The 24,467-nt window shown below is 49.5% G+C and overlaps 11 protein-coding genes across 11 annotated transcripts; 3 read left to right on the top strand and 8 right to left on the bottom strand.

Moving 5' to 3' along the window:
* Window positions 1–362: 362 nt before the first annotated feature.
* On the bottom strand, window positions 363–2,785 carry ACHE_11900S (Zn(II)2Cys6 transcription factor; the record flags this gene model as incomplete). Its single annotated transcript, XM_043276521.1, has 5 exons — window positions 363–449; window positions 497–1,452; window positions 1,499–2,592; window positions 2,640–2,666; window positions 2,724–2,785. 5 exons carry the CDS (start codon window positions 2,783–2,785, stop codon window positions 363–365), a joined length of 2,226 nt encoding a protein of 741 aa, XP_043133020.1.
* Window positions 2,786–3,441: 656 nt separating this feature from the next.
* On the top strand, window positions 3,442–4,488 carry ACHE_11899A (putative integral membrane protein; the record flags this gene model as incomplete). Its single annotated transcript, XM_043276518.1, has 7 exons — window positions 3,442–3,513; window positions 3,567–3,604; window positions 3,660–3,683; window positions 3,748–3,940; window positions 3,989–4,040; window positions 4,091–4,250; window positions 4,302–4,488. 7 exons carry the CDS (start codon window positions 3,442–3,444, stop codon window positions 4,486–4,488), a joined length of 726 nt encoding a protein of 241 aa, XP_043133019.1.
* A 1,664-nt stretch (window positions 4,489–6,152) lies between these two features.
* On the top strand, window positions 6,153–6,917 carry PAM17 (presequence translocated-associated motor subunit PAM17; the record flags this gene model as incomplete). The annotated part of the gene is made up of 2 exons (XM_043276517.1): window positions 6,153–6,692; window positions 6,741–6,917. 2 exons carry the CDS (start codon window positions 6,153–6,155, stop codon window positions 6,915–6,917), a joined length of 717 nt encoding a protein of 238 aa, XP_043133018.1.
* Window positions 6,918–7,047: 130 nt separating this feature from the next.
* On the bottom strand, window positions 7,048–7,490 carry ACHE_11897S (uncharacterized protein; the record flags this gene model as incomplete). The annotated part of the gene is made up of 2 exons (XM_043276516.1): window positions 7,048–7,192; window positions 7,243–7,490. The coding sequence occupies 2 exons, from the start codon at window positions 7,488–7,490 to the stop codon at window positions 7,048–7,050; spliced, it is 393 nt and encodes a 130-aa protein (XP_043133017.1).
* Window positions 7,491–7,758: 268 nt separating this feature from the next.
* Window positions 7,759–8,085, bottom strand: ACHE_11896S (enoyl-CoA hydratase/isomerase family protein; the record flags this gene model as incomplete). Its single annotated transcript, XM_043276515.1, has 1 exon — window positions 7,759–8,085. One exon carries the CDS (start codon window positions 8,083–8,085, stop codon window positions 7,759–7,761), a length of 327 nt encoding a protein of 108 aa, XP_043133016.1.
* Window positions 8,086–8,315: 230 nt separating this feature from the next.
* On the bottom strand, window positions 8,316–9,548 carry ACHE_11895S (uncharacterized protein; the record flags this gene model as incomplete). The annotated part of the gene is made up of 1 exon (XM_043276514.1): window positions 8,316–9,548. One exon carries the CDS (start codon window positions 9,546–9,548, stop codon window positions 8,316–8,318), a length of 1,233 nt encoding a protein of 410 aa, XP_043133015.1.
* A 1,605-nt stretch (window positions 9,549–11,153) lies between these two features.
* On the top strand, window positions 11,154–12,354 carry ACHE_11894A (uncharacterized protein; the record flags this gene model as incomplete). The annotated part of the gene is made up of 2 exons (XM_043276513.1): window positions 11,154–11,219; window positions 11,272–12,354. The coding sequence occupies 2 exons, from the start codon at window positions 11,154–11,156 to the stop codon at window positions 12,352–12,354; spliced, it is 1,149 nt and encodes a 382-aa protein (XP_043133014.1).
* Window positions 12,355–12,699: 345 nt separating this feature from the next.
* Window positions 12,700–13,301, bottom strand: ACHE_11893S (DUF3602 domain-containing protein; the record flags this gene model as incomplete). The annotated part of the gene is made up of 3 exons (XM_043276512.1): window positions 12,700–12,860; window positions 12,958–13,170; window positions 13,265–13,301. 3 exons carry the CDS (start codon window positions 13,299–13,301, stop codon window positions 12,700–12,702), a joined length of 411 nt encoding a protein of 136 aa, XP_043133013.1.
* Window positions 13,302–14,229: 928 nt separating this feature from the next.
* Window positions 14,230–14,469, bottom strand: ACHE_11892S (uncharacterized protein; the record flags this gene model as incomplete). Its single annotated transcript, XM_043276511.1, has 1 exon — window positions 14,230–14,469. The coding sequence occupies one exon, from the start codon at window positions 14,467–14,469 to the stop codon at window positions 14,230–14,232; it is 240 nt and encodes a 79-aa protein (XP_043133012.1).
* Window positions 14,470–14,594: 125 nt separating this feature from the next.
* Window positions 14,595–14,933, bottom strand: ACHE_11891S (uncharacterized protein; the record flags this gene model as incomplete). The annotated part of the gene is made up of 1 exon (XM_043276510.1): window positions 14,595–14,933. The coding sequence occupies one exon, from the start codon at window positions 14,931–14,933 to the stop codon at window positions 14,595–14,597; it is 339 nt and encodes a 112-aa protein (XP_043133011.1).
* A 770-nt stretch (window positions 14,934–15,703) lies between these two features.
* Window positions 15,704–17,761, bottom strand: ACHE_11890S (uncharacterized protein; the record flags this gene model as incomplete). Its single annotated transcript, XM_043276509.1, has 2 exons — window positions 15,704–17,637; window positions 17,683–17,761. The coding sequence occupies 2 exons, from the start codon at window positions 17,759–17,761 to the stop codon at window positions 15,704–15,706; spliced, it is 2,013 nt and encodes a 670-aa protein (XP_043133010.1).
* Window positions 17,762–24,467: the final 6,706 nt, after the last annotated feature.

Here is a 24,467-nt window from a genome sequence, read left to right as displayed (position 1 = left end):
TGGGAAAAGGATGAGCTTGGCAGCAAGGCAGGTTGACAGGCAGTCGATTTTTATATGCCAGAGGAGTATACAGGAGACATAAAGAAGTACATAGACTGAGGAGAAGCAGTGAAAGAGATTATACAAATGACTGGACTAAGAGTGTGAGGCAATGTGCTTTCCTATAATGGTTATTCACAGCATGTTAAACGATCAAAGCATGGCCTGAGTAGATGGTCAGTGAAACGGTAGCAAATCAGTGATAAGAAAATAGCTTGCTTCTGAGAACTCCTTGTTGGTTCAATGGGAATATTTACAGATCTTGCATGCTTGCATGCCTTTGAAACACAATGAGGCAGAAAAAAGATCCCACATCATATACACTATCCAAGGAACTCTCCTTTCGCCAGGGCAATCCATGGCAATTCTTCGTCCCAGCATCGCTGCATCAACCTGCGCGCATTTTGTATCTAGACTGGATTAGCAAAGACCTTGATTCGGGGCAATCCTGACTGACCTGTTTCATTCCCGTTGTTTCCAGTATAACAAACCGCTCCAGGATCTCTGTCCGTTGCTTGGTGTCTTGCACTTCGCATCCAGCAGTGAAGAGCGGAAACAACGCCCCTACCTCCGTAGACCCTCCAGGCTCAATCTGCGCCAGGGCTTTCAGGAGACCATCTTGCGCTTCGTCGACGGCAGCGGAGAACAGGGAGCTACCCAAGATCCGACGATGAAGGTGCAACAACGCAGAACAGCAAAATGCTCGATCCATGGACAGTAGGTCTGTGGGAGATCCTCGATAATGTTTGCCATTAACGTGAACCTGTGTCCGCAAAGCCTCAAATTCCATGACCAAAGATTTGGCCTCCAGAATCATGTCCACAGATGCTGTCCAGTTCAGACGAAACATGCCCGCCTCATCGAAGCATTCGTTATCACACCGATGGACTAGCTTCCCTAGCCGGATCAAACATGCGCCTGTTCGAGGACTGAATCCAGTAAAGCAGTCAACAGAAAACTCGTCATGTTCTCCTCCTGTAGAGCAAGCATTCATAACCGAGTAGTACATATCCAAGGGCGGACCACCGTCGCGGCACGACAAAGTTCCCATAATGTCAATATACCCCAGCCACCGTGCTAGAAATGCTCCTATGCGGTTCCTTGGGTAAGCCATATGCTCAGCGTGTGCCTGGAAAAGACCACGGGCGAGGCTAAGGTGACTCTGCCATGGAATCGGGACTTCGAACGTGCTGGGAGAGATAATCTTCAAGGAAAGAAGCATAACAGCCGTGGCCAGGTGAGAGTCGGTAATGCTTGTGTGTGGATTATCCAAGGCAAAGCGCAAAGCTGGAAATACATCACTAACCCAGTCAGCAATGCGATCTGCAGGCTCTGCATGTCCTAGGTATCGCGCACGGTGACTTGCGGAGTAAGCCAGTGTCAAGTTCAAGAGGTTGGAGTCCGCAACAGCCACTACGCAATTAGCACAAATTAACACAGCATTTTGCGTGGGACTCACTAGATGGTAGAACTGAAACAAACGGATTGTCTTCGCAGTCATGTGGAACGAGCATCTTGGCCGTATGGTTGAGAAAATGATGAAAGTACATCAAGTTGATCGGATTCTTCAACAAATTCATCGGCAACGGTGATAGGTATCGCGGTATATCCACGGGCACTGGTGAGACGTAATACGTGCGATTCTTTGACTTCAACTCCTTGGCGAAACTGAATTCAGGCTCAATACCCCGCTGAGAATGCCACTGCGGATGAATCAGTTGCAGTGCGCGGTTCACATCAATGGCTGCATGATCATCGTTCTTGTTCAAATCCAGATCTGGGCGACCGCAGTCGAGGCCATAGTTGTCCGTGACCGTTCTCAGGTACGTCCGCCATCTTTTCTCGGAGGTGGAAAGATCAAGTGAGCGATCCTCCTCGTCTTCCGGCTTGTCTAGTAGAGAGTCAATAGGTATGCCAGGGTAATATATGTCTCCCGATGGAGACTGCGAGTTTGATGCCGGACCGGTCTGCTGGGCATAAGGAAACGACGAATTCTGCATGGATCTATTGAAGAACCTCCTATCGAACGCAGAGTCCGTTTCTGCTGGAGAAGCGTACGAGCCATCCTCAATAGGATTCACAAGAGATGGTGTGCTGTTCAGTGTGGATACGATGCTAGACGAATGTGGTGAATTCTCTGCCCATGGGATGGCCACATCTTGTACCTGTAACAGGTCATTAACCTCTACTGACGACTCCACACCCGCAAAAGCAGCCTGCTCAAATTGCGGGACACTTGAGGGAGGTCTCTCACTCCCACTAAGCTTTCTGTTGTGATGAGTTCCTGGATTGGTGTGCGACAGTTTGTGCTCCCAGAAGAGAATATTTTCCGCCGCCCCTGTCGAGGTATCCTCCGAGACACTAGGAAGTGACTGCTGAAATGCCGGAGGTGATACAGACGAGAAAATATGCGTCGAGTAGCCGTTGCACAAAGGACTCGGAGGTTCTACCGAAGATTTTCGCCTGGTCCTTCCCTCCCAGTTCAGCTTGATACTATAATCGCATCGGTCATTCTGCCGCCGACAATTTAAACACGAGGGCTTTTCTTCGCCGCTGCATGCTGTTAGACCGGCCTATTTAATGAAAGGAGAGAATTTTACCATTTGACCTTGCGGGCTTTGCAGGGCCTATCATTCGTTAATCGTTAATTTCAAATGCCCTATGTGACAAGGATTACAACTCACCAACAGCCATTTCGACTCCTGCGCTTCGGTTCCGGCGCGCCTGGTCTTCTTGGACGGGGCATTACTCTCAGAGAAACAGACAAAAGGACCGAGTATGAGATAACCGCAACAACGACCAGCCAGAGTGACAGCAATCGGGAACACAAAGCATCCCAGGTATAATCAACATCAGTAAGATCGCCATCCACTTGTCGGAACTGCACATGCGATGCAGTCTGCTATCTTTCTTCAAATGTGTTCACTGAATCCAGACTCCAGGTGGTGGATAGACTTAAATGCGAGTGCGGTCTGCTGAGAACCGTGCAGCCTGGCATGGCATTATTCTCCTCCACCGGGCAGCTCCATAGCGGAGACCATTGACACGAGGGGAAAGCCGGGGAGAACCGCCCGCCCATGATAACGCCCCTCCGGCGACGTTGGTTGGACGTCGGCCGCGATGTGCAATCAGTGCCATTGTGCGGACGTCCAATGACAATGTGTCTCCGTGCAAAGCACTGAAATAAGCCGAACAGCTTGGCTGAATCATTCTGTTGTGTTTATCGGTGGAGAGAGCATCGTGTAGTATCCGGAGTCGGGGGAGAATAAATCCAGATAGCATGTGATCTCATAGTCAGCTGACCAGCGCTGAAAACAAGGCGAATTTCTTGACGTGGATTCTGCACAATAAGAAAATATAACAATCAAACAGTATCTTTACTTCTATAACATAACAAACAGGATGCCTCACCATTTGAAACATCCTCTGCAACGGCTGTCCAGTCCTTCCCGAGGACTCTCGGCTGTGGTCCATGTATGTCATTGATACCTTGTGCTCGATCCATGGCTGACTCCAGTTTGTTCCAGTTGGTCGGACTCGCCAGTTTTTGCTGGTCCTTCAAGTTGTAAGTTTGCCCTCGATTGAACAATGAGAGAGACCGGGATGCTAACATTGCTCAGTATGCACGAGAATCCCAATCGGGCGTAAGTGACGTCCCTCGCACTAGGAAGAAGCCGGCAAGGACCAAACAAACTGATATCGGCCCAGTAATGAGGCATACGGCTGGCATTTTCAATACCTCACTGTTATTGGACTTTCTCTGGCGACACTGACCTTTTTTTTCGGTATTCTGGCGGATGTGACGTTGTCGGCCCGACTCTTCTTGGTCAAGAACCTTTTGTCTATTCTTAGTGCTCCTTTGGAAGTATTGATTAGTCTTCTTTACTGGAGTTTGCGCTTGGTGAGTGTCCCCTGTTGTCGTTACATGGGTATCGCTTACGACTTCTAGATCGACGAGCGCTTGGTGATTCCCGAATGGGCGGTGATCCCGCTCAGCGCTGGTAAGATTGACTACCGCAGTGTCAGACATTACCGCTAACGGAGCTTGCAGATGTTAGCTTCCACGCCATTCCATCCATTGTTTTGTTGATTGACCTGCTTTTCTTTTCTCCCCCATGGACTATCGACATTGTCCCCGCTCTTGGCTTGTCTGGCACCTTTGCTGTAGGATATTGGGTCTGGATTGAACGGTGCTTTAAGCTCAATGGATGGTGAGTGACATATCTATATAACTCAAATTTGGCAGGGTTCTGACCCTTCAGGTACCCGTATCCCATCTTCGAGCAAGTGCCCTTTGAAGGCCGTGTTGGCCTCTTCGTTCTGAGTGCTGTCGTTATGGCACTAAGCACTGCGACTCTGAAGCATCTGTATGGCCGGGTCAATGGCTACGGTACCGCCACTGAGGCTCGTGCGTATCCTGGCCAGGTCAAGCGGAACGGCGGTCATTAATCGTACGCATTTGGACGCGTTTACGGTGTTAAGATTATATACCATGACTAGCGGATTTTCTTGCTGAGCATTCCATTGCATTATATGTGCGCTATGACAGTATATACTGGAATTATTAAAGCACTTTTTCTGACCTGAATTTCCATTCCTGCACTCAGTACAAGAAGAATTTGAAAATGCAACATTTGCAAACAAATCTTTGCACTTGACTACTTGCAAATATAGATATTTATCTCATATGTTCGCATCCGTATCGACCTGGCCTACACCTCAACCCGGAACGCACCCAACTGTATTATTCTCGGGCAGAATCATAATCGACGGGCTGTCCAGGGGGGGAATCCACTGTTCAATCCTGAGTCCGGGACACGGCAATTGTGTGAAAGTAAGCAACAGTCAGGGGACAAGGCTTTGGTTCCTTCTTATCGTTTGTCTGTCAGTCACTTTTTTTTTTTTTTTGTGCCCTAAACGAGTGTGTATAGCCCTCAGCGATGATATCAGCAGCGGCAAAGGGTCTGAACCTGGCCACGTCCCAGGTCATAGCGTCTTGACCATTTCATCCCGTGGGAATTGTGTTTCCATACAGTTCGCTTCGCGGAATCGTAAATGTCTGCCGGGGAGAGTTGGCGGGCGGAGCGGGGAAGATGGTATGTTATTACTGTTTTCTCAAGTCAGTCATGGGTCCATTCAGTACTAAACTTGAAATATTGCTTCTGGTGCTCGCAAATGTTTGCTGGTTTTGCTGTCCGCGCCTGAAGACCTCTAGTCTACCGTCCATGGCACCACCAGCAATCGCGTTCCATTTAAATCACCACAACGACGTTGACGTTGGGCGATGTCCCATTCATCAATACGTCCTTCTCTGCGAGGAGTTTGGGATACGATTCGGAAAAGCCCGACTCGAACACAACGGTTGGGTATGGGACGTTTATTGGCTTAAGGTATAAGTCCGGTTCCTTGATGGTTTGAGTATATGGAGCGGCAAATCAGTCGAATCCTATTGATTCTGGTCAAAAATGGATAACTGGAGAACGAAAAGCAAAACTCACGGGAGTTGGTTGAGAATGACAAATCGGCATCCTCGGCAAGAGACAGGAAGTTTCCTACCAGGGCCCGTGGCATTTCGTGCCTGATTCAAGACTGGGCGTTATGGGACACGGTGGGCATAACGATGGTCAGTTCTTGAGGTCAGCGAATTGTGGTTGATCGATATAGAGCTTCTCTCGATCTCAGGATCCAAATTGAGACTCAAAGCGACGTAGGCCCCCGATTTAGGATCTATCGACGGGTTCTCCAGGTAAGCAGGTTGTTTGTTGTGCTTGAACATCATCCTTCTTGACTTTGAGAAACAATTCGAGTGCAGATAACGACGGTTTGGGGAGGGGATTGTTATTACGAAGTGATCTCGTAAGGGAAGCCATTTTTGGACGTAGTGGATGAGCGAACTGGTCAAAAGGAAAGGGTTGTCGAAACTAAATAGCAGATAGATTCACCTACTACGTCCTCCGTACTCGTGAATGTATACGAAAGGTATGGCGTCACTGGCGGAGCGAACAAAAACCTCCGCCGTTTACATAATCACTCCACAGCGTTTCCGGCTTCATCTTTTTGACCTTCCCTGCTCCGACAGTTCGCTCTCGCAACGTCCTCGCACTTCATTCAAGATGAACTCCATCTCAATCTGCGCCCCGATGCGCACCGCCATGCTGCGCGGCCGGATCTCAACAGCAGCCCTGGCCTCCCCGAAAACCCCGTTCCAGGTCCGCATGGGCAGCACCTCGACCCGGACGACCACCCCAACGATTCAGCCCTCAATGCTCCTCCAGACATGCTCACGGCCTAGGAATACCTTGCTGCCGGCCTCGTCTGTGCTCCGGAACACCGTCCGCGCGAACTCGTCCTCCGCGGCCCCGAACGAAGCGAAGTTGGACTGGAACTCGTTTTTCAAGCTGCGGGCTACTCGTCGGAGGTACTCTGTTGCATCGTCTGTTCTGACCTCGGCTGCTACGACTATCTTCGGTGTGCAGTACCTTTCGACTCAGGATATTGAATCGCTGGGAGCGCAGGTGATGGGGTTAGATCCGATTGTGGTTCTGGGTATGTCGACGATGGCGTGTGGTGCGGTGGGATGGTTACTTGGTCCGTTTGTTGGAAACGGGCTCTGGTCGTTGGTGAACCGGAAGTACACGGCTGCTTTTATCAGGGTGAGTTACTCGTCTACTTATCTTTGCACGGTTGCTAACTGGGTGCAGAAAGAAAAGGAGTTCTTCGACCGCATTCGCCGCTTCCGTGTCGACCCCTCGTCCAACTCGATTGCGAACCCTGTTCCCGATTACTACGGTGAGAAGATTGGCAGTGTGCAGGGATACCGGTCGTGGTTGAAGGATCAGAGAGCGTACAACCGGAAGAGGCGCAGCTTCATCGTTTAAGTTTCTATCCCTGTTTCATTGTCCTAGTCATGTTTTTGAGCGAGGCTGAGTCGGTTTGTGAATTGCACTGATAGTGCATGTATTTGTAAAATAACGAATAACAGCTATCTACCGAACTTCCTTCCACCCATTACAGTTTGGACTCACCTTTAGCCTTCGGATTAATGTCAACCTCGGACCACCAGGGATACTCTCGGGGACCATCCTCCTCCAGAGTCGCCCTGAAATTCGGCGTCCTCTTCTCCAAGAACGCGCCAACACCCTCTCTCTGGTCCCTACACACATCAGCACCCATCTATACACTCCAAGAAGAAGAGAAACTTACCTCCCTCGAAACATATGATACAAAATCCCCGACTCCAACAAATGCGTCTCCTCTGGCGAATCAAGTCCCCTCCACAAAAGCCCGCGATTCAACGCCCCTGCCAACGGACTCACATTCTCCGCAATATCACTCGCAATCTCCAATCCCCTTGCCAGAATCGCTTCCTTCTCAGAAAACGTCTCCGCAAACAACGGCCCGAAATGCAACGACGTAGGCGGGAACACAGCACCCGTGGTAACGAGATACATAGCGCGAGCCTGCCCAATGAGTCGGGGGAGGAAGTACGACGAGCAGGATTCCATGGTTATGCCACGACGCGCGAAAACGAAGCCGTATTTGGAGGTCGTATGGGCGATTCGGATAGCAGCGGGGAGGGTCATTGTCATTCCCACGCCGACTGCTGAGCCTTGCATTGCGGCGATAGTTGGTTTGCGGCAACGCTGGATAGCGAGGGCGACGCGGCCGCCGCTGCATCATGGTTAATACTACTGGTCTTCTTCCGGGGTAGATGGACACTTACCTGTCGCGGTATACCTCCGGGTCAATCTGTTTAGCACCGCTGAAACCAATGTCTAGGTCTGCGCCAGCGCAAAATGTCCTCCCGGCTCCGGTAAGGACGACAACCTTGACGCGGTCGTCGATATCGACAGTCCGGAAGACGCGTTCCAGACTTTCGCCCATGGCTTGTGTGTAGGCATTGTGCTTTTGTGGACGATTCAGGGTTACAATGAGGATTGGAGTGGGCGATGGTGAGTTGGGAGGATGGTGGCTGAGTTTGATGTCGGTGACAGGGAGGGTTTCGTAGGATGGAGGGATTGAGATGGGAGGTGAATTGGCGTCCATGATGCTGTTAGATGGCTTAGTGAATGGTTCAAAACATCTCTATAAATACGTGTATACTTCGGCTTCGTCGGTTGTCGGTGACGATTATGTATTCTTACTACCGAGGCAACGCTTTCCCCGCAATATCAAGTACGCTTATTGTCGATCATGTCCGGGCCATATCATAATCCAGAATTTTGAATTCGGAATCGCTTTATTATCATTTGTAATCATTCGTATACAGGACGCAACTAAGATTGCCCCTCAAACTCGACGTTCCACACTCCATGAGCACCATGCACACTATACATACCCTCCCACTGATATGAAGGCCGATTCTCCTTGTACGAAGCAGCCCCGACATGCTGCATTAGCGACGGCGAGATAGCCAACCTGTCCAGACCCCCCTGATCGCCCAGCATCTCCATCACACTGTCTACTGGCCCTGGAGAAGCGCACCTTTTCCAATCAAGATAGCTACTCACCAAGGGGACCAGTCCTCGTGGAAACAAAAGTGCCTGCGAGCAACAGCCATGTCGGTTCATGAGATGCACGCCCGGCCTCATAGGTTGAACGGTCATGCGGCCTGCGAGAAAGTAGATAAGGATTCCCACGGGGACGCCAATAAAGCATACCACCACCAAAAACGAATTTGCCAAAACACCCTGCCATGAGTGAACCTGTTGTCGTGCACAGATGCCCAGCACTGCGGGCGTAGAGATGGCAAATATGCTCCAAGCCAGATAGACTGGCCAATCCTCGACATTCCAGCCCAAAAACTTCTCTGTATAGAACAACCGCAGATAGAGCCATCGCCTGATCTTCCCTTGTTTTTCCCACTTAGAAACAGTCTGAAGAGCTTGCGCCGTGCGTTCGTACCAGTGTCTTTGTGCCACCACGTCGTCTTCGAGCATCAGGATCCACGAACTGTTGGTCTGATGGTAGCATGATTCGAGAGTGAGACGGTAATCGAGGAGAGACTTCTCCGATATCCTCCTTTCGTGCTCTAGTTTCTTCAGAGTCGGAATTGGTGCGCCGAGCTGCTCGTACGTAAACACACGGTCGACGAATTGTGAGACCCACGGCTGTCCGAAATCAGGATGGGCAGAAGAGATGACATGAGCGAAGAGCACATGAACCGCAATTTCCGATCGCTGCTCTTGCGACAGATTGTCCAGCAGCGAGCCGACTGTAGTGTTGAGGTTCTGCGCCAGCGGACGCTTTGCGGTGACAATTCCAATGCATAAGGAAGGATCAGTGGATGGCGAAGCAGGACGAACGGACAAATGCTTGGATGAAGACAGAAAGCGTAGAGATTCCTGGATCCTGGTAACGCTGTAGCGCGGTCGATAGCCTTCCTCTGGTTGGAAGAAATAGGATGTTGGGTCTCGAGCCGAACGGTATCGACAGTAGAATAAGAGCAATGCGTACACGAGACAGAGGGCTTTGAGCCAGAGTCTCTGCTTTTTGTTGAAGAGCACCATCTTCAAGAGTTGACAGTGTCATGGTGCCAAAGAGCAGTGAAGCCGCTGCCATTTTGTGCTTGTGTTCTCAACTGCGGGAAGGAGCCATCAACATAGAGTACCTAAGGTAAGTGCTTTCAGAGTGAGTTCCTTCCAGAGCAGTTTTGATACAGCATCTATGGTGGTTCTTGGGTGGTTCTGATCGGACGTAGAAGAATCTAGAGCACTACCATGATTTGTCGAATATTGCATCTTCAATGTAGCCCCGCAGATTTTGAACCGGCCCCGTCAGACACACTTCAAGGTTCGCGATCTTGAATGACCATTCTTGCTGTCAGATACTTAGTGACAAGGGTGCCACTACATATGAACAAAAGTAGCAATATCTCTGGTAGTGCTACGCACTGTCTTCGGTTCGTGCGGAATGTCAGCGGCTACTTCTAACGCCGTAGAACCCTGCACGTGTCCAATGCGATGAGTGTGAAACCGAGTACTAGTAAACCGTCGGCTAAGGCGAAACTGGCACAAGGTAAAATCCCGATTATTGGCTTGTATTCCAAATCCGATACTTCCGGGAGCAGATCTGAGACTGCTAATTTGAAGTCAATAGTCGGGTATAAACTTCGATGATTTGCGATGATGATACAGCCATATTATTATTTCCTAGTCCATGATCCTCGCGATTGACCTTTTTGGGGCAAGTCTGAAGAATGATCTGCTTCAGCCTGGTACTCCGTACAGTGTCACAAGAATGCCCAAAATCAGGTCGCGGTGCATTCCGTATCAGCTTGAATTTGTAAAATTTGTCCCGGGCGTAATCGTGAGCATTGAAGATCGCCCAATGAATGTCAACACTCGGACCAAGGACCCTTCTATCCCAAAAGGGTAAAAGCATAGTCTATGATTTCCCCCTTTTGGATTGGACTGGGGGCGTGCGAGAGGGAGTAACATGGACCACGGAACCCATTCCCTGCTCGGCTCGATCCCAATTTCTCAATCCGGTATCACTGAGTTGCCCTTTTCGGGGTCTGGATCATCGCGCGGTCGGTCCGGAGCAGATCTGGAGTCGAGCGATACCCTGATGGGAGAATGCGAGAGCCCAAAGCCGGTATAGTGCAGGATCCGAGGTTTAGTTTCGTATTGCTATTTTAGTCGCTGGGCGAGGGTTCGCGAAAGGTAAAAAAAAAAAAAAAGACATGTCTGAGATTCAACCAACTCGGGTCCTCACGACATACCGGATCAGGATAATAGACCCTGTTCATGCATACATATATGCATCGGCATGCCTTGGCTTGTCGGGCGCCACCGATAGTATAGAGCCCCAATATTCATGATGCCGGTATGATGTTCCCACCAGTGCGAATGACCGCACGACAAGCATTTACTGCTTTGGGTAAGACGTTGAAACGAATCGGGGATGTCAGCAGCCTTATGTGAGAGACTTTGCTGAGTTTTTCGGTCCACTGGAAGATCAGATCCATTCGTTAGCCGATGATTTTCATTAGTCCCAGGGGAGGGTTAAATACCATGGCCCGGCTTTTTGTAGTTGGAGTGTACTCCGTACAATATAGAATCAATGGTCCGTCATACTGACTCGTAGCAGTCAATTTCAACTCATACCTAGCCATGTCTTTGATAAATGGCCGCAAGTCGTCGCGAGACTGTTCTTGTAGGGATAGACGGACTCTGAAGGTACGTGGTGCCTCTCTATACAAACTCTCATAACTAGTGCTAACCAACCCAGCGAAATGAACGCCAATGCCTCAACCACCACCTATACAACTCTGCTCCACGAATCTGGGCCAGATCTCGGCCATCCGCCCACCAACTCTCAATAGCAAAAACAACAAAAACACAACCAACCATGACCGACCCCAGTCGAACATCAACATCTTTATGCCGCCGCCTCACAAACCAACTCAACATCAACGACCTAGAACTAATAATGCACTGGCACAGCAGCACCTACCGCTCCGTCTCCCGGGACAGCACCGTGGAGGGGATATGGCAGAAAACCGTTCCCCAAGAGGCAGTACAGCATCCATTCCTGATGCACGGTCTCCTGGCACTATCGTCGCTCGATCGAGCGTGTAGTAGCGGTGGGAGGGTACGAGAGGAGCGGGTGAGGACTGCGCAGCAGCATCAGGCTCGCGCGATGGGTGGTCTCTCGGCCGTGCGGAGATTGGAGAATAGCCGCAGTTTGTCGACTTGCAATGCGATGTTTGCGCTGGCGTGTGTGATGGTTTATTATGATCTTGCGTTGCCTCTTTTGACAAGTCCCGCTGAGGGCCGCTCTGCTCTGGACGAGTTTTGTCGCGTGCTTGAGCAAATTCGCGAGTCGATAGTGGTCATGGCTGAGGTCCTCGATCGGGTGAGGGAAGGGGAGCTGTGCCCCTTAATTCGCGAAGACGAAGTCAGGCCAAAAATGCCCGACACATCGCGGTTAGCAATACAATCCCTTCGACGGCGGAATGGGATACTAGCTGCGCGAGATCCTACACACGAGACAGACACCTATGAATCAACAATACAGCACCTGAGCGCCGCTCTCGAACGACTCGCAGAGGGCGGCGAGCCCACGATAATCGCAATAAGGTGGATATGGTTCATCCCGTCTCGATTCATCGAGCTGATGAGTACACGAGAGCCATTTGCACTGGTGATCCTCGCGCACTTCGCCGTGATCATGCATTCATTACAAGGACACTGGTGGATGGGAGAATGGGGGAACCGGGTGCTAGAAGTCATCGGGCAGACGTTAGATGCCGAATGGAGGCAGTCGATTAGTTGGGTGATTGATGCGACTGGGTGTTATATTCCCTTATGAGTGACGACTGTTTGTTTTTATTTTTTTGGAGTTATTGAGCCTGTTATTAGATACCATTTGTTTATTGCATGTCTATGGGTATCATGCATCTTACTCGCAGAAAAGGCAACATGATAAGCCTAAAGAATCCCATTGGAACCTCATTAATCCATAATCCATACCCAATGAACAAGCCAATAGGGCCTCTTTCAGAGATGACAAAAAAGCAAAGTCGCACAGCCGAGCACAGTATAAAATAAATACGACAACCTCCCAGCGCCATCCCAATGAGTCTGATTCTGTATCCGGGAAACCGATCACACCAGAAGAACAAACGAAAATCGAAAATTAGAAGCCGCCGACTGATTACTTCGATGCCGCATCCGACTGCCTCTCCTCCTGCGACTCAAGCACATCCTTCAACCGATCCCTCGAAGCTGTATAGACCCGCCGCAACTGTTCCTCCTCCTGCTCACGCACCAGCTTCTCTTCGTCTGCCGAGGGGACGTACGCATTCGCGGCACCACCTGCAAATTCCCGTCAGCATCTTGCCACATCCTTATTCAAATCCAATATCCATATCCATATCACCCATCATCCATCCAAGAAAAGGAAAGGACATACCCCTCCCAGTATGATGCGGCGCCTCCTCAACTCGCAGCGGCGGCGTCTCGACGTCCTGACTTTCGCGCGCAATTTCCGGGCGCTCCGGGTCGTTGTATACCATATTCCCCGACCCGCCGCGGCCGGTGGTGTAGACGTCTTGTTTGATGGTGGGGGTCACGAAGTCTTTGTGTGATGCGGGTTGTTCTTTGTGTTCTTTGGAGTAGATGTTGCCTGTATTGAGCATCGATTATTAGCAGCTGCACACGGATGACAGAGCGTCATTATCGAAGAGAAATTGCTCTTTTTCAGGGTAGGGAATGTCTACCTGCGCCTCCTCGGCCGTGGGATATTTGGCGACCCATGACGAACAGCAAGTATGACGGCGGAGATGCGAGACGGCAGTTGCGGTGACGGTCGATGCGATCGCGCTCTATTTGCGATAATATGACAGTCTTGTAGGGCTGAAAGGGCTGAAGAAGCAAAGAGTCTTATGAAGATTGAAAAGCAGAAAAAGTGGTTCAGAATTGTCGGGTAAGATGAACCCACAATCGTTGTCCGCATGAACACCGACCCCGTTTGCAGCGTTTGCCAAATCGAGCGATGCCAGACAAGAACAGGCACAGGAACAACACTACCACGCTACAATCAAGATAAGAAGAGGAAATATCCTCTATCTATGGGATTTTGTCTATTCCTTCATCTAGCTGAATACATAGGTCGTTTGGTCCCACTGAAATCTCTGCGCCCGTGGATCCCCCGCGTTTGGATCTACTGCACAGCATAGTACATATCTAGTTCTATTCACGCCTTACATTATTCCCCCAGCTCGAAAATATCCCCATGCCATCCATATGCACACGCTAACAGTAGACATACCGTCTCATCATGTGGAACGGAATCTTTGAATAGGATGCAGTTCATGGAACTGGATTGTGCGTTCCACGTCCAGCTTGTGGAGGGAGTGAACTGCCACGCGGAACCGTATAGCTTCTTGATCCCACCCCAGTGACGCTCACCACGTGCAGGAAGTCGTTCCATGGGACTTCGCCCGGCTGGGCAGTCTTCTACGGCTTATAGAACAGAGTCGAGAAGACCTTGTACGTGCGCTTGTCTACTGTAAACGTAGGCTGAACATCTGGACCGTGGCTGGCGTTGAGATTTTGCGAAGTTTTTCATCACTCTTTCCCAAAGGGACCTCATGTCGGTGTTCCTTCATTCAACACCAAATCAGCGAAATAGCCTCTATTCCGCAGCGACCAAATGTGATCCTCAGCCACGGAGTGACGACCTTCAAATCAGCTTCTTGAAACTTTCGAGGTCCAAGTGAGCCCAAACACGATAAGGTGCCTCAGAAGCCACCGCAGCCAGCGAGTCAATCCCTGGTTCTGCGGTGGAAAACCGGGGAGGTTCAGGCTGAACGGGCCCCCCTCGCGAGTCCTCCTCGCTGATATCGTGCAGTATATCCTGGCAACACGAGGAGGAATCCGTAGAGCCGTTCTTGGATCTCGACACTGGGCGAGAAACCGACATGATTCGGGCGAAGGCGTCTGAGCCCTTTTCACCATCTCCGTGGGCACTGTTGAACAAGAAATCGGTCCGGCGTCGCAAAGTACTTTCCAGCAGCAATTTCGGCGGTATCTTTCAAGAAGAAGGGCTCACAACAGCAGAGAATCGACTCGAGCTTTTTTGACGCATAGGCTCCACTCAGTCTGGGGAATGCGCGGGGCAGCAAGAGGTTTGCTGACGGGTGATTGCATCAGGGCTAGGACCATCAATGGCTTCTTAAGCGGCTTGACGCTAGCAGATGACGCACGAGTCATCGAGGATCTAGTGGCGGTCAATAAGAGCGGCGAACGGCGATACGGCGTCGCAAGGGATTGATAGTGCGTCTTGAAGTAGTGGCGGGTAGCTGGGGCATCACCCTCCTTGGACAGACGGTGCGTGCCGCGTTGAGTGAACAACCACTCATTCGCGCCTTCAGATAATATCCCCATAAGTCTCTGGAATATTCATTCAGAAACGCTGATGCAATCTTCCCTGTTGCAAACACAAACTCCTGTTCCCTGAATCATCTTCCACTCCAAACCCCACATTCCCTTGTCCTTTATGACGGACATAATGTCATCAAGCAACGTTAATGTACAAATTTGCTCGAGGCTCCATGACAAACGGTTGAAAACATAGAACTTGCCCCCAGACATGAACATGACTGAAAAGCCCAGTGGATGGACCATGATGGGATAGGCTCTATCTTCTAGCTTTCTTTGATGGACGAGTTGCTGACCCATGCTATCATTTGCAGCCCTTTCATCCTCATAGCCCAGTTCTTCTGGGTCATTTGTTCATCCCCCAGGGATGTTGCTCTAGATACTTTGTTAGCTCAGTATCGTGCTTTCACTCTTCTCCTCGAACTTACAGGGCCAAGCTAAAGCATACGAGAAGTATTTGGGATTTTTGGCAGAAAGGTGTTCGGGTTCTCCGGTAGAGGCGTTCCTAGAGATTGCGACTGAGAGGTTTTTAGTCTTTTTGATTGATAGTAGTCCTCTATGGAGACGGGTACTGGAGGGAAGTTTTGCATTGTGGTGGCTGTCATTAGGTGATGCCTGGTCATGACGAGCAGATTCTGTAAACAGATCATCAATATATTGTCAAGTTAATATCACAACTACATTCATAGCATCATAATATCAGACTATGTACAAGGATGGTTTATGGACGGTCCCGATAGTATATACTCCGCATTTCTCCATCCTACCACAATCATCTATGAACTATAGGAAGACCACTGATCCCCGCCCTGTAAAGCCAACAGAGCAAAGTGACTCCCCAATGTCGGCCGTGCCCGGAACTTAAAGTAATTTCCCGCGGCATTATCACCACTATCCGCGACCCAGTATCGGTCTGAGAAGGGGGCACGATTCTGCCCGTTGGCGATGTACGCATGCAAGTCTGAGATGAACAAGTCTCGAGTCGTCCCGTCAACCGTCGCAGCGACAAAACCCTGCCAGTTTGTCTGGCCCCATTCGATACCACCTTCCAGAGCGACGCCTGCCGCCTTGCGGACTGTTGGGTAAAAATTTGTCGTAGCGTTGTAGGCCTCGTCGGAGAAGAGGTCCAGATCGAAGAGGACGTCGCCGTAGTGGTTGTATACCAGGAACCAAGTGTCGTTTCCGTACTGGATGGTAAAGTAAGTCCCATCTGCGTCCGTTCCTAGACGCTCTTCGTACAGGGCATGGGCGATGGATTTCCCTTGAGCCGTGTAGTCGTCCTGGTTGGTAATCTTGCCGTAGATATTGAGTCCCACCGCAGCCTTCATGGCCAGATTTGTTTGATTGGCAATGGGACCCAGAGCGTCATTGAGAGATAGCTGGTTTGAGGGGTACTTGCCGTCCTTCTGCAGGTACTGGGCGTACTGCTCCAACAGCGAGGAATATGCACTCGTGAGGTCAGTGTTGCCCGTTGCCAGCTGGTAGGCGTAGGTTAGGATGATGATATTGCCGCTTTCCTCGACTGGCATATCCTCTCCATCCGGGTTATGGCCTGTCGCGTTGGGATAGTGTGTTCCAAGATCGTGAACGGCAAACGTTTCGCTGTAGGCATCACTCTCCATGTAATCGAAGATCGGCTCAATGAGGAGTCTGAGAATCTCAGGACTAAGAATATAGAGCACGGGGAACGTCGCGTAGATGACGTCCACCGTATTAATGTTACCGTTACTGGAGATTTCCTTGATGAACGCGCGGGCTTCATTCGCATCCAGCGAGTCATACGGCACGGTTAGCTCAATTCCACCGTAGGTCTGCCGTAGAGACAACGCGAGGACATCAGAATAGTTGGAACTATGAGCCGACTCCCCCTTCTGCTGGATAAAGTTATCCACTGTCGTTGCTTCGCTTGCAGCATCCGTGTAGTCATCCAAAAAGTGCGAGATAGCAGATACAGCGCTTGGGTACTGAGTTCGGTAATATCCCGTCTGCGTATTGCCCAGATAATTGATGGCTTCTTCGTGAACATGACCGATGGCAAAGGTGACAGAAACCGTTCCAGATACGTTGCCCAGGTCGTGAGCCAATCCTACAACTCCGTTTGAAGTCCAGTCCGCATTGTTGCCATTCAATGCGCCATCTTTGACGAACTGGGAGCGAATGGTTGACAGTGCTCCAGAAGCGGACGATAAGGTACTCTGACTAGACGGGCGGCTGGCGTAAAGAACCTGGCCCCAAAGCGCCTGATTCTCTGTATTCTGGGTGAAGGGAACAGCATTCGCAGGGCTGACATGGTAAATAGATGTCGAACCGTTGGTTGAGAACCGCCATCCCGCATTGTTGGGCTTGCCCGTCCAGGAAGCATCGATGTCCGAGTAGATCTGTACGGATTCACTGGAACCCCCGCTCACAGAAACAGTGAGATAAGAGAATGGCAGAGACTGACGCAGCAGGTTCTGAGGCGACACGGGGGACAAAAAGTCCAATGTGAACGTCTTTGACCCGGCTTCTAAGGTGAAGATGCTGTGCGTCGAGGTAAAGTTGGCCGCAATCACGGTAGCTTCCTGCACTCCATCAAGCGTATTGGTCACGCCAAACAGGCTGTATGCCTGGCTATCGACACGTGCAATGACAGACCAGGTCAAGTCATTCCCATACCAGAATTTTGGAGATCCGGTTGGCAAATTAGCTGCCAAGTCTCCAGGGAGCCAAACTACGCCAGTTAGTCACGGTGAGACTACAAATGGAGCAAAAGCACAAGAACGAACTGGATAGATATGGATTTCGAACTGCCAGAGGATATGCGGGAGGAAGAAGGGGGGAGAAGGTTGCCGCATGGACCAGGTGCAGCAACGCGAGACCTAGTATGGCCCCGGCGGTAGAGAGAAAGCGAAACCCCATGTCCAGAAACAGAAATGGAGTATGGAAAGAAGAAATCAATAGCCTGAAGAGTTGGAGTTAGATTTGTTGGAATGGTCGACGTTCAAATATCCGTCTGGCAAGCCTCCGGAATGCCGGAGTGTCCAAAGCACAGCATTCCTGGCATGCATATGACAACAGTCAATTCTGCATCCATATTGGTTTAGCGACACAAGTCATGGTCAGAAGAGTGTCCATCTCTGCTTGAGCGACCATATTGCGGTGTATGCGGAGTAGTATACAGTGGTCATTCAACCCATCAGTCAGTCACAACTCGGCCTAAGCACGCCATTCTGGATGTTGATTGTGCGCCTTAAAAGGCACTACTGAGCCTAAATTGCTAGTGTGATCAGGTGCCGTTCATTATGGTGAGTAATAACCTTCCTGGAGAGGAGAACAAGGCTCGCAACACTCTCTGTCAATGGCGTTATTTGCCAGTCAACAGAGTCAGATGCAGCCTCTTGCAGAGGATTAATCATCGGGCTATTGTACAGGGATTATTTCAGCCCGAAAAAAAAATAATGATAATAATAATGGACACGTCTAAAAAGACAGAAGCAAACAACATACGGAGAAAAGGGGGGGGGGAAGAAAGTATGCTGCATCTGATATCATGCGTCGCTCGGCCGAGGCTATCCAGTTCCCCGAGTTGACACTGGGTAACAGTACTTGTAATGGCTTTTCTTTCTTATGATGCGATATGGCCATTGTATATCTCGTTTTATTGGGTCTAAAATGGTTAAGTATTTTGTGTTGTTCCTTGACTCTGTTTGTTGTGGGGTAAGAGAGTACGGGATCCGCGTAGGAAAGTAGCAGCGGGAGTATATCTTGAAGCGGGTAGCTCAGGTTCGGGGAATCGGGAGCCGATAATCCGACTGCACGAGGCTATATGGCGTACAGAAGATGGAGAGTATATTATACGCCGAAGGGAATAATATTGAAGTCTATGGTAACCACACGTAGAACAAGTGCTTGAGTGCTTGACTATCTAAATACGTGTAAATATCGACCTATATAAAGATCCCCTGGCCTCGGTAATCGGGCCAACTATTTGTCCGATAGATCCTCATCACTCCCCTTCGTACAATCGCCGCTCTCTCAAATCAATCAAAATAACAGATCTGGCAATTTGATAAGCGGCGGTTGGACGCACGCTTCAACTCTCACATGTGTTGAATCCTTTCCTTGCTTGATTAAGCAAGGCCCAGGTCCTCAACCAACCGCCCTTGACTCACGTGGTTGGCAGCCTTCGTCAAGCCATCGGCAATCATCTTGTCGGTAGGGAGATATGCAAGCTGGATCTCTCCATTGCCTATATGGTCCCTAATGGCATGATATCGTACGGCTATATGCTTCGTCTTCGGGTGGTCAACCGGGTTGTCAGCGATCTTTATGGCGCCCTGATTATCCTCATAAATGGTGGTCGGAACGTTGCAAAATATAGACCCTTTCCCTATGGCATATAGGAAATGTCTAATCCAAATTGCTTGCTTGGCTGCTTCCGACACGGCCATATATTCAGCTTCTGTTGAGCTCTGTGCAGTGACTGATTGTTTTCTGCTTATCCAGCTGATTGGCGTCCCATTAATGGAGAAAACGAAACCAGTAGTTGACCGATTCTTTGCTGAATTGGCATACGCAGAATCAGCATATGCATATAACCCTTGGCTCCCCTTTGCACCAAACGTTAGGCCATAGCCTATAGTGCTTTTAACATATCGAAGCACATGCTTTGCTGCTGCCAAATGAACCTCCCTTGGCTCCGCGAGATATTGAGACAGTTGATTGACCGCAAAAGCAATGTCAGGCCGTGTGGCTATCACCAAGAAAATCAACCGCCCAATTAATCTCCGAAATAGCTTATGCTCAGTTCGTCCAAGCAGTGAGCTATCTGGTGTTTCCAATTTAACGCTTGGGCCAATGGGTGTGCTTGCTGGCTTGCAATCAGCCATGCCAAACTCCTCAAGAATTTGCTGTGCATAGGGCTCCTGGTCCAGCCGTATAGACCTGTCTCTTCCCCATGTGAAGCGAATGCCCAATAGTTTCCTAACTAACCCTGAATCAGTCATCGGATGGAACTCCTTGAGCTTCTGCTTCACTGTGTTGATGTCCCTGACATCCTTGCCAAATATCACTATGTCATCTACATACACAGCGATAATCAGACCCCTGCTGTTGAGAAAAATACTAGGGTCTGCAGTGATGGATTTAAAGCCTATATTCTTCAGGAAATTGCTAATCTTTCGATGCCATAGATTAGCAGACTGACGGAGGCCATAGAGTGATTTCTTCAACTCCAAAACCAAACCTCTAGTAGCCTCTGGATCAAAGTCTTGCAGTCCCTCTGGAATTTCCATGCAATTAGGCTTATCGAGATCGGAACCGGCGAATGCATTTATAGCATCGAGCACATGTGCTTCCAAGCCGAACAGGGCTGCTATAGCCACCAGAATCCGCAGACTATCTAGCCGAAATACTGGTGCGAACGTTTCATCGAAATCATCATCCGATTGCTCATTGCCTCTGACAACCAGTCTGGCCTTGAAGCGATCAATTCGACCATCGAGGCCTAGCTTCACATCAAACACCCATCTGGTTGATGAGATCGTTCCTTCGGCTTCTTTTCGGGGCTTCAATTCCCATGTGCCAAAGCCTATTAGGGTGCTTAGCTCTTTGTGGATAGCTTCTTTCCACTTTGAGCCATATATCGGATCGTTAACGGCTTCATTGTATGATTTCGGTATGCGGATTCCAGCTTTCTCACGTGCAGCACGTGCTCCTTCTGTAGCCTCATATTCTCGATCTCCAATCAGTAGCTCAGTAGCTACTGCAAGTCTCGCCAAATGTGCTCGCAAGCGCTGAGCTGGACGATCACTATTCCCAGTGTCCTCCCCTTCAGCTTTGCGCTTGCGACCATAAATCTTCTCAGTTTGGCGACTCTCCATCAATGTACTTGATGGCTGGCGTGTACGACCTGAATGTCGTCTCTCTACCTGATGCTCATCAATTGCACCAGTGTCACTCTGTGGGAGATTTTCTTGTCTTTTCTCCCCTTCAAGTAAAACTTTCTTCTGATGTCCTTCTCCCAGCGGGGCATCAACCTCACGTTGTTCTTCCCACTGAGTATCAGCTTCATTACCCGCATTATCTACCTTGCTTGCAGATTTCAGCGGTGATCCATCCACCTCCGGTGTGGATTCATTGGTCTCCCTTGACTGACCATTTGCGACACCTTGCTGATCACTTGCCTCCTTTCCACCCAATGGTGCAGCATCTCTCTGCTGACTTTCCACATCAATAGCCATTGGTGTTGGCCTTGGCGCATCATTCACATTGGTTGCTGGTTCCATCATTGGTGCCTCAAATGCACTAGAATCCTTATCCATTGTCAAATATCCAGGTTCCCGTTCCCGGAATTTTGGATTGGTGACCAATCGAATTTCATCAGCGCCCTTTGGCAATACAGCATATTGTTTGTCGCTCTTCCCATACAGAAGGAAAGTTCCTTCCATCACCCTGCTCTCAAGCTTATCATTCGATCTCTGGTGATAGAGTACCCGGCATCCCCAAATTCGCAGATGGGTTAGGTCTGGCTCATACCCATGCCATAGCTCATATGGCGTCTTACCACCACTACCCTTAGCTCCTGTTGTCCGATTCCGCAGGTAATTGGCTGTAACTACCGCGTACTTCCAGTACCTCTTGCTGATTCCAGAATTGAACAGCAATGCCCTGGTGACTTCAAGGATAAACCGATTGAATCGCTCCGCAACTCCATTTTGCGGAGGGGTATAAGGCTCAGTGAACTCCAATTGGATGCCCTTCAACTGGGCCCATGGTTCCAGGGCTAGGAACTCCTTTGCATTGTCAGTCCTTATGACCAATAACATTTTGCCAGTCTCTCGCTCAGCCTGGCGCAGCCATAGCTCCAGTGTATTCTGTACTGAGCTAGACGTCCGGTCCTTCTTGATAAAGACCCATGAATACCTCGTGCAATCGTCAATCAGCGACAGGTAGTATCTCTCTTCTCCTACGCCTCCAACATATGGACCCCAATAATCCATATACACTCGTTGGAGCGGTCTCCTTGCTCTAGGGACTGGGAGATGACTCTGACTCTTCACCTGCTTCGCCTTGACACATATCTCGCAATCATCATCCAGCAGTTTATCTCGTTTGCGCACTTTCAATTCATCCATATCCATGGTTTCAACACACCAATTAAAGCGCTTCCTTCCAGGATGTCCCAATCGTTGATGGATGATCTCACGGCGTTGTTCAGTTTCATCATCAGCCCTAACAGCTCGCCTGCTAAGCAGCTGCAATATTGTCCTCTCATCAGGCTTTGCATTTAATTCCACACACTTCCTTGCTTGCTCTGGCTTCACATACAGAGCATTCGTGTATGATACCGTATCTAGGTAGGTCGATTTTCCAATTCGCCGTCCTCTAGCAACTATCTTCCCATCCTTCAGTAGTGTGTATCCTCGAATTGAACCCCTTGATTCAAATCCAGCAACATGGAGAGCTTCCAAAGATAGAAGATTCTCTGTCAACCCAGGTACATATATGACATTGCTTAATCGGACAGTTGCAGAGCCATTTGGCAGGTTAAATTTGACTGTTCCCCTGCCCAAAATTGGCATTTGAACTCCACTTGCAATAGTCAGTGTTCCTCGGCTTTTCATGTCCAATTTCTCAAAAATGTCCCTATTGCCTGTTGACATGCTTGTTGCTCCACTGTCAAAACACCATACTGATGGACAGCTGCCATTTGCCTGGCTTCCCTTTTCACTCGTGAAACGACCCAGTTCTGACCTCTCAGCTGCATATGAACTGAACTCGCACAATTCCTCTTGGGAAGAATCATCGTCTTGCTCTCCAGCAAGTCGACCCTTCTGCTTTGATGATTTGCCTTGTCGACCTTCTCGCCGACTTTCTTGTCGACCTCCTCGCCGATGTTCTTGCCGACCTTCTCGTCGACCTTTGGGCTTTTGTTGATCCCATTCTATATCACTTTCACTGTCCTCATGCTTGCTCTGACATTCCCTCGCGAAATGTCCGGCCCGGCCGCACACATAGCATTTGGACCCCTTTTTCTTCTTGTTGCCATGATTGGAGACCCGTGATCCCTTCTCAGTTGACCCACTCTTCATGTGCATCATATCATCAATTCGATTGAGGATATAATCTTCATCTAGTGTCACATTCGAGCTCATCACAGTATCTCTCAAAGTCGCATATTTATCTCCCAAGCCACGGAGATACCAAAGCACGACCAGCTCCTCAATGGTGATCTTATTACCACCGTTCATGTCAACAAATTCCTTTCCCAGTTGTTTTATTTCTCGGTATGCTTCCTTCTCGTTCATCCTTGTGGAATCCCATGTCCAATTGGCCATCTTCATCAATTTCATGGCCTTTTTGGCATTGGATGACTTCAAGAAGATCTCCTTAAGGCGATCCCATTTCAATCCAGCATTGTCTAGGTCCTTGATATCGAGTATGGTCACTGGTTGAAGGCCTTGCTCAATAATCATGTCTGCCTTCAGGTTGATTTTGAACCACTCAACATCCTCCCTCAGAATAGTGCTGAATTCCTTCCTTCCTACCTCATGGTAGTACTCAATCGCCTCCCAAGAGAACTGGGCTTTCAACTGGTTCTCCATCACATGAAACCAGTACCTTGCGTTTTCCTCGCACAGCTTGTCGATTGTAAAAGGATATATCTTGATCCCTTTCTCCTGTGTTGGTTTCTTCCGGATTGGTACAGACTTCCTAACATCCTCATCGTTCACTTGCGACGGCGTCAATGTCGGGTTCTCAGGTCTTCCAGCCATGATAGCGTTCTCACGACTCAATGGGCTTCGCCGAGCAGATTATTTGGCCGTTAATCATGTGGGAAGGTCTCGAGGGTGAGGCTCGCAATCGTCGATTGATCGGTCGGTCTATATATGCGGTAAAGCGATATACAGAACCCCCAGGATGCCGCACGCTGGTTAGGCGTTGATATATCCAAATATCTTGGGCAGGCCCGGGCTCATAACCAATGAAGCGGGTAGCTCAGGTTCGGGGAATCGGGAGCCGATAATCCGACTGCACGAGGCTATATGGCGTACAGAAGATGGAGAGTATATTATACGCCGAAGGGAATAATATTGAAGTCTATGGTAACCACACGTAGAACAAGTGCTTGAGTGCTTGACTATCTAAATACGTGTAAATATCGACCTATATAAAGATCCCCTGGCCTCGGTAATCGGGCCAACTATTTGTCCGATAGATCCTCATCATATCTTGACCAACCACGCGTGTTTGCTGTTCGTATTCTGCCAGATCCGTGTCGTACTATTGAACCCAGTCACAGTCACGAATACCAATCACCATCCCGCTGCAAGTAGTAGTCCACATCGCACAGCCACGAAGTATGAATGCATCCACAGTGGCAGTTTCTCGCCCGGGCCAGCAGCTTTGAGTACGGTCGCTTGGGGCGGAGAATCAAAACCATATGAGAGAGGCAATTGTAACAGCAATTAGGAAACTCGTTTGAGCACATGGAGACAAAGGAAGTCCATTCAGCAAGACCATAACGCCCCATAGTATGTGGAGGTCAATGGAAACAAA

The sequence above is a fragment of the Aspergillus chevalieri genome, chromosome 1 (assembly GCF_016861735.1).
Source record: "Aspergillus chevalieri M1 DNA, chromosome 1, nearly complete sequence".
Taxonomy (NCBI): Eukaryota; Fungi; Ascomycota; class Eurotiomycetes; order Eurotiales; family Aspergillaceae; genus Aspergillus; species Aspergillus chevalieri.
The sequence above is the reverse complement of the archived record's forward strand: the minus strand, read 5'-3'. Positions and strand labels throughout refer to the sequence as shown.